At 47.6% G+C, this 16,311-nt stretch overlaps 2 protein-coding genes across 4 annotated transcripts in view; one reads left to right on the forward strand and one right to left on the reverse strand.

Moving 5' to 3' along the window:
- The window catches only part of LOC130700698 (coiled-coil-helix-coiled-coil-helix domain-containing protein 2-like), a 62,456-nt gene that overhangs the window by 40,580 nt on the left and 5,565 nt on the right, over positions 1–16,311 (reverse strand). The gene's annotated exons all lie outside the window — the stretch shown is intronic.
- LOC130700686 (sushi, von Willebrand factor type A, EGF and pentraxin domain-containing protein 1-like) lies at positions 183–13,424 on the forward strand. Of its 3 annotated transcripts, XM_057522667.2 has the most exons (15): positions 188–1,426; positions 2,890–3,420; positions 3,537–3,718; positions 3,795–4,962; positions 5,022–5,477; positions 5,603–11,119; positions 11,193–11,541; positions 11,604–11,716; positions 11,775–11,948; positions 12,042–12,221; positions 12,290–12,415; positions 12,484–12,663; positions 12,811–12,906; positions 13,038–13,137; positions 13,213–13,424. In XM_057522667.2, the coding sequence occupies exons 1-15, from the start codon at positions 346–348 to the stop codon at positions 13,238–13,240; spliced, it is 10,281 nt and encodes a 3,426-aa protein (XP_057378650.1). In that variant the 5' UTR covers positions 188–345; the 3' UTR covers positions 13,241–13,424. The 3 variants fall into 3 exon arrangements, 2 of the variants coding, with proteins under 2 accessions (XP_057378651.1, XP_057378650.1); XM_057522668.2 differs by lacking the exon at positions 12,811–12,906 and having other exon boundaries at positions 187–1,426; XR_009003860.2 differs by lacking the exons at positions 12,484–12,663; positions 12,811–12,906; positions 13,038–13,137; positions 13,213–13,424 and having other exon boundaries at positions 183–1,426; positions 12,038–12,221.

Raw genomic sequence — 16,311 nt, forward strand, 5'->3', positions numbered from 1 at the left:
TTCCTTGCCTCAGAGCCAGACGTGTCGTGACAGTGTTGGGGGGGGACAAAAAATAATTACAATAGTTGGAAGGACTCGTGTTAAATCTCTTCGGCGCCGAATGGTACCTACGAAACGCGTTTATTTATAGAGATCTGGTGCGCGTAACCCTTGTCAAATAGCCAAAAGGGAAATCAAAATATTGTGCATGGATGGCGTCAAGTGATCCATTTCATCCGACGTTCTTTCATTTTCAATCTGTTTCTATTTGATTTGATTTTCGAAACAACTCCGGCCAATTTCGTGAATTCACTTAGCGATTCGTTTCACTCGTGTTGAAAGTAACTGCTGTCGTCCCCTTACCAGATGGTCGGTTTGATCAACATCGGCTGGTCGATCCTGACCGGCCTGTTGCTGTTCCAGTCATCACCGCACTGTTTAGCGGCCCGTCAAGATGAGCAATCGCAATCCGGTTCTTCCCCGTTCAAAAGCCCGACCATCGAGTACGAGCACTTCTTCAATCACGGGACGACGGCCAACCCCAAGAGCAACAAGTTCAACAAAGATGTCGGCGGCGGTGGTGGCGGCAAATTGGAAAACGAAGTCCTCAAATCCAAAGTGGAGGTCCTCGGCGAGGTCCTGAAACACCGCGTCCAAGCCCTCCGCCATGTGCCCGGCCAGAAAGTCGAATTAGTTTTCCTTGTCGACTCGTCCGCTTCGGTCGGCGCCGAAAATTTCTTCAACGAATTGAAATTCGTCAAGAAATTGTTGGCAGATTTCACCGTCTCGGCCGAAGCGGCCCGCGTGGCCGTCGTCACCTTCTCTTCCAAGAACCGCGTCGTCCGCCACATCGATCACGTCAGTCCGCTCAGACAGACGGGGCACCGGGAGCTGGCCGCAAGCGGCGCCGGCGATCCGAGGCACAAATGCCGGCTGTTGGAACAGGAATTGCCGGCCATCGGATACACCGGCGGTGGGACTTACACGCTGGGAGCCTTGCTAGAAGCCCAGTCGGTGCTGGACGAAGCTCGCCCAGAAGCGGTCAAGGCCGTTTTCTTGATTACAGACGGCTATTCCAATGGGGGCGATCCTCGTCCGGCCGCCAAACGACTTCGCGAGCAAGGAGTCCGCGTTTTCACGTTCGGAATTCGCAACGGCAACGTCAAGGAGCTTTACGACATGGCATCGGAGCCGGCCCAAGAGCACTCGTATATCGTCGACAGTTTCGAGGAATTCGAAGCGCTGGCCCGTCGGGCCCTTCACGAAGATCTGCAAACGGGATCTTACCTCCCCCAGCGCAACCGATCCGCCTGCGACCGGCTCTGCAAGGATCAATTGGACTGTTGCCATCCGTCGTCTCAGTGCACTTGCGGGACTCACACCGGGCACTACGCCTGTCTCTGCCCACCCGGCCACTACGGCACCGGACTCAAAGACGATTGCCACCGTAATTTCAATTCAATATTCATACAAGAATATTACAATGGATTAGTATATATACTGTATACATATATATATATTTAGCACAGTCCGGCTGCTGGGATGTCATTGAAGCAACGACCAATAGTTTTTTTTTTTTTTTCGTTTTTAAATCGAAGGTTATGGAAAGGATTGAATTTCTTAGAGTCATGGAGTCTGAACTAAAACGCTTTCATTAGTTATGCACGCCACGTGCAAAGCTAAACAAGTGTCTTCGTTTTTCTTGTCTCTTTCCAAAGTCTTTTTGAATGCCATCGGTGTTTTTTTTGTGTGTGCCAAAAGCCCGCTTTAATGCGCCTCACCGGTCCGTCTCCATCTCCAAAGAGAATTAATGGAACGAACCGCTTAGAAACAGTTCGAAAGAAGTTCAAATGAAAAGAATACGAAGCAGAGGACGAGACGGACCTTTTACGGATATGTCGGCACCTGAACCAAACGCAATCGGTCGGACACAATGATAACAATATTTATCATTTAAAGTAAATGATTTGAATATCTTAATCCTTCCCTCCTTACGGACATGAGGAGTTTGAAAAATTTGTTTTTCGCGATTCAAATTTGAAATCGGTGACCGTTGTGTCGTCCATTTTCGATTACCTGATAGCGAAAACCAGGTCAACTGCAGTCGTGAATCTCCGCCCATGTTCTAGAATGAGTCCCGCCCATTTCGGCTGCTTGGCTAAACTATGTCAACGATCCGTGTTGTGTCTGGAACAGATTTGGCATTCGTATTAGCGGTGGGCCATGTCAGGACGCATTTCTGTCGCAGTCAAACTCCGATGTCGTTGACGTCACATTATTTTCGAATTGAGAGCCGTATAGCTTTAGCTTGTGACGTCTTTATTTTTTCTCCTTACGAAGCGTAATTCATCAACGAAACTTAATGAAAAAAAAAAAAAAACACGGAGAGTATTCCACCTGATTTAGCGGAGCGTGTGCGCGATGTATGCAAATCTACAGATTTTAGTGGATTGATAAATCATCCAAAGTGAGTGCCAATTGATTGTGGCATCAATAGATGTCCGCTTCTTGGTCGTGGATTGTGATGCATCACAGTAATCAGAAATGCTATCATCGAATACTTATATATTTATGACTGCATGGATCCATTGCTGCCATATTTGCTGTAATGACCAAGCTAAGAATTAAGAACGAGAACTAAACCAAGCTAGAAATTCCTTAACGTTGCAGTTCATTCAGCGGCTTGCCCCCCAATGTGAATGTCAATAACAAATAATAATAACAATAAATAATAAAATAACAAATAAATATATCATAAAAAAATAAGAAAAGAAACGCGTAAAAAATCTAAGAACTATTAGATAGTTGCCGATTTTCTTTGATAAAAAATCTTCATTTAAACAAAGTAGGGCTAATCACAGATGAACGAAAATCAAATCAATTCAGTTTACGTGTTCTAAATGTTAACAGCTTGCCCTGGTGGGACATACCGAAGCGACGGCGGCCCAGGCGACTTGAAATCCTGCCGACCGTGTCCCGATGAGAATCACATCTCTCCGGCCGGCAGTACGTCAGTTGATCAGTGCCAATGTCCTCGTGGTTACATACCTTCCGAAGAAGATGGCGGACGTACATGTCAACTGCTGGCCTGCCCTAAACTGGACCCACCAGCCAACGGTTACTTTGTGAAACAGGCGTGCAACAGCGTCTTTAACGGGGCGTGCGGCATCCGTTGCAACGGCGGTTACAAACTGATCGGCTCCAGCATCCGCTTGTGCCAAGAGAACGGCACCTGGTCCGGCGAGGAAGCCATGTGTCAAATGCGAAGCTGCGGTCCGGTTCCGGCCCCGAAAAACGGACGGATCGAGTGCACGTCTGACAGTTACGTCATCGACAGCGAGTGCACTTTCTCATGCGACGTCGGTTTCACCCTGGTTGGTTCTCGAAAAAGGGTTTGTCTACCCATTGGATACTGGGATGGCCTTCCCGCCTTTTGCAAACGTAAAGAAAAACAAACTGATCTGATATCCTTTTAATTATGTCCTTTTTATACTATAACAATTAATGCATTTTTCTAAAATGAATTTCTTTTCTCCGTTTGTTTGGGGTCCAATTAGCCGTGTTTTGTAATCCACTTCCGAAAGTGATGAACGGGACTTGGACGCCATCCAAATGCCCGCAAGCAAAAATGCGTTACGGAGAACAGTGTAACGCTACGTGCGCGACGGGCTTCGAGCTACGCGGGCCGGTAGTCCGTCGTTGCTCCGAACAAGGGGGCTGGACAGAAGAAGAAGTTAAAGTAAATCCCATTTTTTTCTTTTTCGTTTGAATTGGAGCCATTAGCTACCAATTCATTTGTTTGTTGTTTTTTTTAGACGCGCTGCGTAGATGTGACTCCGCCAGAAATTACGTGCCCAGCAGACGCTAATCTGGACGCGCTGGACGGAGAAAATTTCGCCACCTATTCGTGGGATCCTCCTGTAGTTTCTGATAATTCAGGCACGCCACCGGACGTTACCAGCGTTCCAGCAGTGACGGAACAGCCGATGCGCTTCCGGATCGGCAACGCGACAGTCATGTACAAAGCGCAGGATCGACGCGGCAACCAGGCGGAATGCAGTTTCCAGGTGTTTGTGACGGACAATCAACCGCCAACGGTGGATCAATGCGAATCGCCACCGACTTTCTTACTGCGCGACCGCAACGCCAGCGTCGTCTGGGACGAGCCCGTCTTTAGCGACAATTCCGGACGGCCGCCGACGGTTGAGCGATCGCACGATCCGGGCCGTTTCCCTCTAGGAGAGACCCAAGTCGTTTACACCGCCACTGACGAATCGGGGAATAACAGCACCTGTACGTTGGTCATCCGTGTCCAGGAGCACGCTTGTCACTTGCCCGTCGATCCGATTCATGGACAGGCCAATTGTTCCCAACAACCGGACGCTGTCTACTGTTCACTGACGTGTCACGACGGATACGCTTTCGCTATGCCACCACCTCGTAATTATTTCTGCGCTTATGATGGCCAGTGGTTGCCGGCCGACAGTCCGCTTCCCTTTCCCGATTGTTCCGTAACTACCCACTCGGACGCGCTCATCCAAGACGGCCTGTTGCGGCTGACCAACGTCGGCGACGGATCGGAGGAGGACAAAATATGTCAGGACCCATTTCTTATGAGTCAAATGGAAGGCCATTTCAAGCGTCGTTTGGCCGCCCGTCTCAATGAAATCTGCGGGGATAACATGATCTGTCAGGTGGACGATCTGCAGGCCGAGTGTCGGCAACTGGTGGCCGAATCGGACGGCACGGAAGACGAAGATGCCGTAACGGATTCCATGGATTGGGAGGAAACTAACGAAATCACGAGGTCCAGAAGGTCTTTCAAAACAAGCGGCCGAATTCGACGCAGTTTAATGGGCTGGTCCGAAACACAGAGATTCAAACGGAACGCAACGAGCAGTGGGGTTCACCCAGCAAAAGGCAAAACGGGCAAAAACAAGAAGAACAGCGGCACGACGTTAGAATTGCGCTTTAAAGTTCTCAGTAAGTTTTGTTTATTTTCTTATTTAAATTGACGTCAGCATTCGTTATCCGTCATTCAGGTCGGTTTGCCCAGAAGTTGAACGGGACCGATGGACCATCGACGTCGAGACCGATCCAGCCGTTATCGCTGAATTTAACGCCAGACATGATCCTCAGTGAGTTGAATCAGCTGCGAGCCATGTTAACAGAATCGGCTCTGTCGGGCGAGTTCAACGTTAACTACACGGCCGGTCAGCTGTTGAACGTGTTCGACGTTCAATTCCAAGGCGACGTCGATCGACCCAAGTTCACTTGCCCGGCTGGAAGCATTCCCGTCAAAGCCGACAACTCCACCAACGATTTCGCGCGTTGCGTTTATTGCCCCGTCGGCACATTTTTCAACGTCGTCAACGAAGTGTGCGAGTCGTGCTCTCAAGGATCTTATCAACCCGAGGAAGGTCAGCTCTCTTGTTTAGTCTGTCCAAACAACACGTCAACTAAAGTGGTCAACGCCAAGCGTTCCGATGATTGTCAAGGTACTTGACCATCTCACCTCATTTCATGAATTCTACCTCAAAATTTTTTAATAACCGAGTTTTTAATTATTCACGAATTTTGCAATTTTAAAAAGAACAATAATTTGAATTTCTAAAATTTACAGCTCAATGTTTGGCCGGTAGCTATTCGCCGACTGGACTCGAACCTTGCAGTACTTGCCCACAAGGAACGTACCAGACAGAGTATTCCCAGCGGCAATGTCTTCCTTGCCCGTCTGGTTCGACCACGTGGCGTCGAGGATCACGCCGACTCGAAGATTGCAAATTCGTTTGTGCACGTGGTCTTGTTTCCGAAACGGGATTAGCTCCCTGTTTCGCGTGCCCAGCTGGATTCTATCAACCACTTCAGGGACAGAAATTTTGCATCCGTTGCCCGCGGCGAGCGCCCTACACATCTGGAATGGCTGCTGTTAATCGCATGGAATGCCTACGGGTCAAACCAAGTCTCGAAGGCAATGACGTGAACGGAACGGAAGAATTGCCGGAACCGGAAGCGACGGAAGAATTCGAACAGGTGACCCTGTTGGAAGTCAACGAATGTTTCTCCTTACCTTGCCAAAATGGCGGCCAGTGCAGGACGTTGTTCTTTGGCTACGTGTGCGACTGTCCGGCCGGCTACACTGGAATGCAATGCCAAACGGACGTCGATGAGTGTTCCTCTTCGCCCTGCCTGAACGGCGCCACTTGCGTGGACGGAGTGGACAGTTTTCAGTGCCAATGTCCGACCGGCTTCACCGGCGACGTGTGTCAAACGGACATCGACGAGTGTTTAAGTGGACCGTGTCACGAGGGAGCCACTTGCGTGGACAAAACCATGGGCTATACTTGCATTTGCCCACCGGGCATGGCCGGCCCTCATTGCGAATTAGATGTGGACGAGTGTCTGAGTGGGCCGTGTCAAAACGGTGGCACTTGTTACGATCGCTTGGCCAATTATACATGCGTCTGTCATCCGGGCTGGACGGGCAAATTATGCGAACAGGCCGTTGACGAGTGCCTAAGTCAGCCGTGTTTAAATGGCGCCACTTGCGAAGACCTTGTCGGCCATTTTGTCTGCCACTGTCCGACTGGATACGACGGTCTGCTGTGCGACAACGATGTCGACGAATGCCAGCCGGAACCGTGCGCTTCGGGAAGTACGTGCATCAATCGTTTGGGATCATTTGCATGTTTCTGCCCGCCCGGCGTTGTCGGATCAACGTGCGACACGACGGTCAATCCTGAATTCAGCCTGGAATTCACGAGCGCTGGCAAACTGGACTACGCCGTTTGGGAGGGCGGTTTGCGAACGCACTCCAAGCCGCTCGGTCAGCTGAGTTTGTGCGGCTGGATCAAGACGACGGACCAGCAGAACTACGGCACCGTCTTCTCTTACGCCACGGATGAAGAAGCCAATTCTTTAACCCTTACCGATTATTCGGGATTCGTCCTTTACGTCAACGGCGCTAAAGTTGTGACGGACGTGACGGCCAACGACGGACGGTGGCATTTGATTTGCGCCACGTGGTCGTCGTCACCCGACGGACATTGGCGCATTTACTCCGATGGCGAACTCAGAGATAGCGGATTTGGACTGGCCACCAATTCTACCATCCCGCCAGATGGCACTGTCATCCTCGGTCAAGAGCAAGACGTCCGTTCCGGCGGGTTCAGCAACGCCGAATCGTTCGTCGGTCTCCTGTACGGCGTCGAATTGTGGGACTCGGTTCTTGATGACCAACACATCGCCAGGTTGACCCTCTCCTGTCATCCCTCCGTCAACGATTCCAGCCAGCACCGGGGCAATTTAATTACGTGGGCCGATTTCAAGCACGGGTTACGGGGCGGCATTCGCGTGGAAGAATCGCTGTTTTGCCGCGGATGTTCCGATCCCATTCCGCCGCGCAATGGCGGAGTTAGCGTCCAAGGTAACGAGGCCGTGTACGTCTGCGAGCAAGGTCACGTGCTCACGACGCCATCCCCGCGTCGGCCTTGCCTTGTCCACGGTGGGTGGTCGGGACCCGACCCGAATTGTCAACGGGTCAGTTGCGGGTTCCCCGGGTACATTCTGAACGGGTTGGTCAACGGAACGAACTACGTCTACGGCAACACGGTTTCTTATAATTGCACGAGAGGGTTTAGGCTGTCCGGTAGTGGATTACGAACGTGCGAGGAAGACGGCCAGTGGAGCGGTTCTCCACCTGAATGCATTCCAGTCACTTGCGAACCGCCCGCGGCCCCGATTAACGGTTCGCAGATCGAACCAGATGTTCAGGATGTGTACGCCGTTGGGGATAAAGTGTCTTTCCAATGCGCGGCCGGCTTCCGGCTGGATGGATCGTCTTCTTTGACATGCCAAGACGAAGGCCAGTGGGACGATGTTTTCCCCGTTTGTCAGCCGCTGGCCTGCACCCGTCCGCCATATGTGGAACACGGCATCGTCACAAACGGAGTAGCGGAGATCCTACCGGAAGATCTGCCGCATTTCCTCGTTCCCGGATCCATTTTGACATTTACTTGCCTCTTTGGCTATCAACTTGAATCTAATGCCGAAGTTCAGTGCAGTCACGACGGCTATTGGATCGGACAAATCCCCAAGTGCGTCCCGATCGAATGCGGAACACCGCCCGAGATTTCCTACGCCGACGTCCAACTGTCACGCCCCAACAACAATCGGGTCGGTTCAATGGCCTCCTACGTCTGCCAACCGGGGTATGAACATTACGGCCCCACCGAGCTTGAATGCACAGAGAGTGGCACTTGGTTAGACCGTACTAAACAAGCCACTTTGCCCGTCTGTATGGTGGTCGACTGCGGCCCGTTGCCGACCATCAACAATGGCGCTGTCTACGCGGAAGAACAGACATTCGGAAGCAAAGCTCCAGTTAATTGCTATTCCGGCTACAAATTAATCGGAAATTCTAGTTGGATCGAATGTGGTGCCGACTATCGATGGACTATTCCGCCTCAATGTTTGCCCATCGCTTGCGCTGAGGCACCGCTCGTTCGTAACGGTACTCAATCAGCTGTTGAACCATTCGTGGCTGGAGAAGAGGTAAATTACAAGTGCCAGGAAGGATTCAGTTCGTCCACGACTTCATCGGACGTGCTGACGTGCTTGGAAGATGGCTCGTGGATGGGCACCGTTCCAGAATGTTTACCTGAACAATGCCCGTCTCCGGATTCAATTGATAACGGCTCTTGGGTGTACACATCCGCTGCCGAAGGTGAACACGTCAACTACGATCAAACTGTGTTTTACACGGGCGCCGAAGTGCTTTATTCTTGTACAAATGGATTCGTCCTGGAAGGTGGATCGCGTCGAAGATGCGCTGGATTGATCGGATGGTTACCTCAAGGGCTACCCTCTTGCCTTAGTCAGGGGTCACTTTCAGGAATTACTTGCCCCGCTCTGGACAATCCAGACCACGGAACGATTGTGGTCGAGGGTTTCGAACCGGGTCAACTTGCCCACTACGAATGCGACACGGGTTTCCATCCGACTGCCGGACCGGCCAATTTAGTTTGCAACTCGGACGGGACTTGGAGCGTCAACGACATTGAATCGGATACGAGAGAAGCGTTCCGTTGCGAGGAAGTCGTCTGCAGTGAACCGGAAGCGCCGGTTAACGGATCGGTCAGTTACACATCCACCAATTTCGGCTCGAAAGTCATTTTCCGCTGCGATCAAGGATTCGTCCTCAACGGATCGCAGCAGAGGACGTGCGGCAGCGAAGGCGATTGGATCGGTGGCACACGGCCTCGTTGCGTTGCCCGCACGTGTTCAATGCCGGACATCATCGAACACGGATACATTGGCTTCGAAGTCGGTGGATCAGCTACAAGTCTCAACACCGGATCTGTCATACTCTACGACTGCGAGGAAGGATATAAATTGGTGGGTGTACGTGAACGTTCCTGTTTAGCCACCGGTGATTGGACGGATCAAGAGCCGTCGTGTCATCAGATATTCTGCAATCGTTTATCCGCCGTGCTGGAACATGGTACGGTGACGGGAGCCGAAGAACACGTCTACGGTTCAGTTGTTCAGTTCGCCTGCGATCCTGGATACGAATTAGATGGGCCGGACCGATTGACCTGCGAAGACGACGAGAACTGGAACGGCATCCCGCCAACTTGCCGGCCGGTGGAATGCCCCAATCCGGGCCTCGTTGCCAACGTCATGGTCTCTTTACAGCAAGCGAATGCTGAGCTCGATGCGTATGTTTATCATTTTGGGGATGTTTTGGTGTACACATGTCGTAAAGGCTACGCAGTTACAAAACCGACAACAGGTGGCGCTGTTGTCGAAAGGCGCTGTCTTGCCGACGGTTCTTGGTCTTCGAAACCGCCTGTCTGCTCAAGAGCTATCTGCCCAACGGCTACTATTCCTCAGCACGGATTCACCTCACGTCCCGTTCCCAGTGAGATGGGATCCGTCAGTGAGACGGAACAAGGTGCCATAGTTGGTGAAATCATCCAATACGGTTGCAAGAAAGGCTATCAATTGACCAAAGATGGTCCTAAATCGGCCAAGTGTCTCGAGACGGGCAAGTGGAACGTTACGGAGCCACCTACGTGCCAGCTGGTGCAGTGTCCTCAACCACCGACCGTCAGAAATGGGAAACTGAACGGCAACGAGATGAAAGAATATTCATATTTGGATCAAGTGGAGTACGTCTGCGATTTTGGATTTCGAATGACAGGCGAAGGTCGACTCACTTGCAGTTCATTGGGAGATTGGGGAGATCAAACGCCGACTTGCATCAGAGCCGTTTGTACGATTGTTGACATACCGAAAGACGTTATCGCCACACCTGTTTATCCAGTGCAGGATGAATTAAAAACGAGCCGCCAACAGAATCCGTTCGCCATGAAATTCGCCTGCCAGCATGGATTCGATTTAGTGGGTAGTGCGTTGAGTGAATGCACGTCGACGGGAGAATGGAATCATCCCCCTCCGGCCTGCGTTCCATGGCCGTGTAAATCTCCTCCAGTTCCCTTGAACGGCCAAATCCAAGCAACAGAAATACGGCCGGATATGATCGTCGCTCTCGTACGCTGTGATCCAGGCTTCCAGTTAATCGGCAATGATTTGATGTGTGGACCATCTGGCGTCTGGAAAGGGAAGCCACAATGTCAGCCGCAGCTGTGCGTCCTTCCGAAACAACTCAAAATGGAATTAGAATTGTCTGTCGGATTGATTTTCACCGAGCCATTAAAAGACACGTACCGGTACAGCGAAAAAGTCCAGTTTGGCTGCCAGATGGGGTACACGCTCGACCAATCGCAAACGTCCACGTTTTCCTGCGGCGAAAACGGAGAATGGGATGAACAGAAAATTCCAACGTGCAGCCCAATCCATTGTTCCGATGTTCAAATTCCGCAATATGGATCTGTGAGCGAAACGAGTTCGCTGCTTGATAGCCGCATCACGTTCAGCTGCCAAGAAGGATATCAACTGGAAGGAGAAGAGCAAATTACTTGTCTTCCTGACGGCACTTGGTCCAGTCCAATGCCTATTTGCGTTGCCCGATCGTGCGCGGAGCCTCCGAGCATCGAGAACGGTTGGATGGCCGTCCGCGGGACTGGAGTCAACGATACGGTCTCTTATTCTTGCCAACCTGGATATCGTCTGTCTGGTACATCCTTTACTTTTAGAAACTTCACTTAACTATAATTGGAAATTCATTCGATTTTGTTTTGGGTGTGTAGGTGGTGATTCTAGAACATGTTTGAGCAATGGTTTGTGGTCAGGGGAAGATCTGGCATGTGATCCTGTCGTTTGTGCAGTACCCGAAGCCCCGGAGCATGGAACTTGGACTGTCGGTGGATTTATTCCAGGCTCAACGATTCGTTTTGAATGTTTACCAGGATTTACGTTAATTGGTTCTGCAACGATAACCTGCCTGACGGACAAATCGTGGAGCGATCAACCGCCTAATTGCCAACAGATTACATGCCCCTCTCTGAGAGACCCAGATCATGGAACTGTCCAGTTGACTCATTGGGTTTCAGATAATCAAGAAATGAATAACGAAATCAATCCGCGACTCACTGCAGGGTAAGCTTGATGCAAAGAGAATTCATCGATTGACAATTTGTTTAACGTTTTGCATTTTGCAGTTACCGTTCGACGGCCCATTATACATGTGACCGTGGATATCAGCTGTTTGGTCCAGAGCGACGAATGTGCACAGAGCAAGGGAAATGGAGCGAAAGGGGTCCACAATGTCAAAGTAATCGAACATAATCGTTTCAATTCAAACTAGTCGTGATACGAAATTTTTATTTTAGGAGTTTGGTGTCCTGAACCTCAAGCACCGACACAAGGATTCGTGATGGGAACTGGGCGGCAGTTTGGAGACAGGGTTCGTTATGCTTGCAGTGCGGGTTATCGGTTAATCGGGGCTGATGAATCTACTTGTCTGGCTGACGGAATCTGGTCAGCTCAACCACCGCAATGTGAAGGTAACGTCAGCGTAATCAAGCTGAACAAAAATACAAAAGTTCTTTCACACCATTCGTGCTGGTTTGTTAAATGCGTGAATTTCCATCAGCCAGCCCTGACTTGCGACGCACCTCCTCCCGCCGTTCACCACACGATGAATCTTACGTCCGAAAAACGAATCGCTGGAACTCAGCTGATACTCCGTTGCCAAGAAGGCTACACGCCGGTCGGTGATTTGACGCTCCACTGTTTACCCAATCAGCAATGGTCCACAGTTAAAGGCCATTGTAAAAGTAAAAGCGAACAATAATGTTTTTAAACTTTCTGATGCAAATATGCAGTGTCATGTTTACATTTACAGAAGTGCATTGTAGTCGTCCAGTTGTCAAAGGCACTACCTCAATGGCTGTCATCAGTGGATCAGGAACCGTAGCAACAGGTGGACAGTTTCATTTCGGCGATCGGATCCTCATCACTTGTCAGCACGGTACTCACCATTTTTGTTTTTCTTTCTATGAGATAGTTTTAACCTTTTTGTTTAACTGACGCTAACAGGTCGTGCTGTAAAAACGAATAGCGCCATATTAGTTTGTCAGGCAGATGGCCTATGGTCAGGCTCGCCACCCGTGTGTGACACTCACTGCGATACAATTTGCCTAAACGGCGGTTCGTGTACACCAAACAGTCGGAAATGTTCTTGTCCTCCCGGATATAGCGGAGATCGTTGTCAACACGGTAAAGGGAATTGTTGATACAGCCTTCAATATTCTGCATCTTGTTATTTTTTTCGTGTTCTGCCTGCTGCAATTTTTTTTATTAGTAGCTAACGAACAATGAATGAAATAGTGTTTATTTAAATGACCCTTTTGGCCATATTTTTAGCTCATTGCATTTTGCCTTGCTTGCATGGAGGCACGTGTATTGCGCCCTATCGTTGTGCATGCCGGGCTGGACGCACAGGAGAACGATGCCAAACGCGTATGTCAACGAACTCACGATTTTTTGTTTCCAATTCCACTTTTAAACCTATACCCTTCTCGAAAAATTCCTCGTTTTAGGGAAACTGGAAATTATAATCTTCTTTAATTGAATTTTTTTTTTTTATTTAGCTGTCTGTGACCAGCCGTGCTTGAATGGTGGCCGCTGCGTCTCACCTAACATTTGCCAATGTCCCCATGGAACCGTAGGTTCTACATGCCGTAAACGGAGGTATAATTAATAACATCTTGCACGATATTTTAGCCAATTCTTGCTTATATTTTTCTCAATTTATTATCAATCTAGTGATACGTTATTTTCTTCACGAGGCTAAAGCACCAACGCTCTCTAATTGGTCTTCCCAATCATCAAGCTTCCTTGTTTCGTGGCAAATATAAGCCGTAGATCGAATGTAGAAAACTTATTTGTTGCGTTTAACTATAACATCGGTCATCTGAATTAAAACCGTTTCTCATCAAGATATGACATTATGAAATACACTAAATATAGTACATTTTTTTTGCAGCTTTCGTACTATTTGGTAATCCGGAAAATTGTGGAAACCACCACCGGAAGGGTTTGCGCGGAACAAATTTGCTAAAATCGTGGAATATTTTATCATACGAATAAGATGAAGATGAAGAGCAAGAGGGTGGGGGTTCCCATCAGTTATCTTATAATAATAGAAAGATATAACTAGGCAATTTGCAAACTATTTGTATTTTCTAAATCAAAATGAAAATTCAAACAATGTTCATTAAACGATTTCTTACGAAATTCATTTATTGACACTAAAAACGAATCACTGTTCGGGACTCCCGCAACTTCTTACAAACGCGGTTTTCGTGCAGAAAGACACGTATAAAAGACTTGTGTGTGCCTCTGCTTATTGGAGCCGTGGTGGCCATCTCGTGATCCAGTTGTGAGTCGCGGTTCACAACGCATTGCGTCACCGTTACGGTTCCCGTGAGTTGAGTTTCCCCCTGCTACGCCATATGAAGTGTCATCGGCATGCAACGGAAACAAACTCATGTAATAAGGTGCTAGGCAATATTGAGATGTCTAATCATCACGATATGCCTTCAAACGGTGAAGAAACAAGTAAAAGGGCTTCTCGATGCGTTGAGATTGAGCATTGAGAACCTAACCGGATTTACACTTCTTCCATAACCGCCTTGACGAATAGTAAAGCTTGTTCAAAGTATCTGATGGCCTATAGACTAGGCTTCTTTGGGAGGGATCATCAAGTTGATAGTATCAGCTTGGTGGTGTTGGTTGATTCTCCTATAAGAAGAAATCTACCCTAGTGGTCATGTACCTAAACTAAGTCACAGATGCTTTGGATGCGGGGCTTTAGTAGCTACGTGAACGTAGCCTGTTGGAGTCAAGGAGCACTTTTTACCACTATGAATACAGGGCCTCGCGTTAAAAACCCGTGCAAGTTTAGAGACGGGAAACCCCGTATTTTACGACCCTGTAGTTTAAGCGATAGTTTATCCTATTGTAGAGTAAAAAGAATAAGGATGGGTAAGTATTACTACGATGCTAGGCAATAAATAGGCAATTAATGCTAGGCAATTAATATGTTTAATTATCACGATATGCCTTCAAACGATGAAGAAACAAGTAGTAAGCTGATAGACGGGAAACCCTGTGCTGGATGACGAGTAGCAATAAATGGGTTAGAATTATACCAGCGAGGCTATAATAGCAACGTGTGCTACGAGACACCCGTATCGTTAAGACATAGGCTAAGGACTAGTGTACACGTTAGATGTTAAGTGTATTAGATAAATTTTAGGCGTAGTTAAATATTTGAAAGTAAGCTAAGCTGCAAATGATCTTTAAGTTTGACAGTAATCCGTCTTTTTTTGTTTTGCCTTTGCGCTCAAATCGGTGAGTGCAAAGGCTAGGCCAGCAGCAGGGCGTCGAGGACCTCCGCCTACGGTGCTGGTGTCCTTGTTTTTATGAGCAAGGAAATATGGATGGCGCTTGTGAGGATGAATAACGCAGGTAAGTAAGGAAAATGAAGGTATTAATTTTTCTGCTTAAGGAAAGTGGAAAAATCTAATGTCCTCCACTTAAGGAATGTGAAGGAGATACGAGCTGACCGGATGCGTGGACGATGATGCGCGTTACCGGTGACATCCACCGCAAAGAAAGAGCGCGACGCCTGCCGCTGTTCCGGATGAATCGTTCACTAAGGGATAAACCGATGCTTCTAAATATGACAGCAGTACACAAATATGTCATCGATGTCGTCGACTTGTACGTACAAACAAATGAATATTTTCATCAACTATGCTTCTAAACTAATGTCCATGGTACACGACGATGTTCTATAAAGATTTCGTTCTGTTAGGCTACCCAATTGGCCTTTCCAGCGCAACTCAAGTTCCAAGTATGAATAGAATAGAAATATATGCGCATATAGAAGAAAAAACATTAGTTCATGCCACCATTAAGCATTTTTCATTACGTGATCCAGCATCGGATCGTATAGAGATAGAAATAAGAAAAAACAAAGAAAAAGCATTATTACTAATTGCGGACAATCTACATCAAAATGAAAAATACAATTTCTTAAGGAATTCGATTTACGGGATGTTTTTTTAATGACCGTAGGCCGCGTTACGGGATCCCTGATATTACGTAGAAGTGCATTGGAATTAAAACTACTTAATTATTAATTAAAATATTAAAATACTTTGACCTCTAATTCAAGGTAAAAATCATACATTTTTAATTAAAATAAGTCATTCAAAAACAACATAAAAAATAAACCTTGGACCCTATGAGTGTATAGTTATTTAAAAAAAACTATTTTAAAGTTCTTTTATGGAATTACGAAAATGAAAATTTATTAATTGTTAATTAATTAAAATTAACTTTCAATTTGAATTAACAATTAAGTTGAAAAAAAAAAATAAGGACCAATCAATTAAAAATTTCATAGAAACATACTACTCAAGTGCCCCCTAGTGGCAACCGAAGTGTAGCTTTTAGGTATAATGGCGTGATTGGTATACCTGTTCCATTCACGACCCGTATTTGCCCCAGCTTCAGTTTCTATTATACTATTTTTGGAGTGTTAAATTTAATCTAGTATAAATGAGATTTTCTATAATAATAACACAGTAAGTAACGAATACAGCTCATTTTTCATAATCGTCAATATATTTCACCGTGTTTGCAAAATTTAACATTTAAGGTCAACGGACGCCATAACGAGCTGCAGCCTTTTTTCAGCGATAGCTGAACAGTATAAAAGACTTGATGAAACAACTTATGTTTGTAGATGTAAGTTAGATATAAGTTAGATGTAAGTTAGATATAAGTTAGATGTAAGTTAGATGTAGGAAAAAAAAAGTCAGGTTGGTGCAGTGGTTCGAGTGATAGGCGGCA

This window comes from Daphnia carinata, chromosome 9 (genome assembly GCF_022539665.2).
Source record: "Daphnia carinata strain CSIRO-1 chromosome 9, CSIRO_AGI_Dcar_HiC_V3, whole genome shotgun sequence".
Classification (NCBI taxonomy): domain Eukaryota; kingdom Metazoa; phylum Arthropoda; class Branchiopoda; order Diplostraca; family Daphniidae; genus Daphnia; species Daphnia carinata.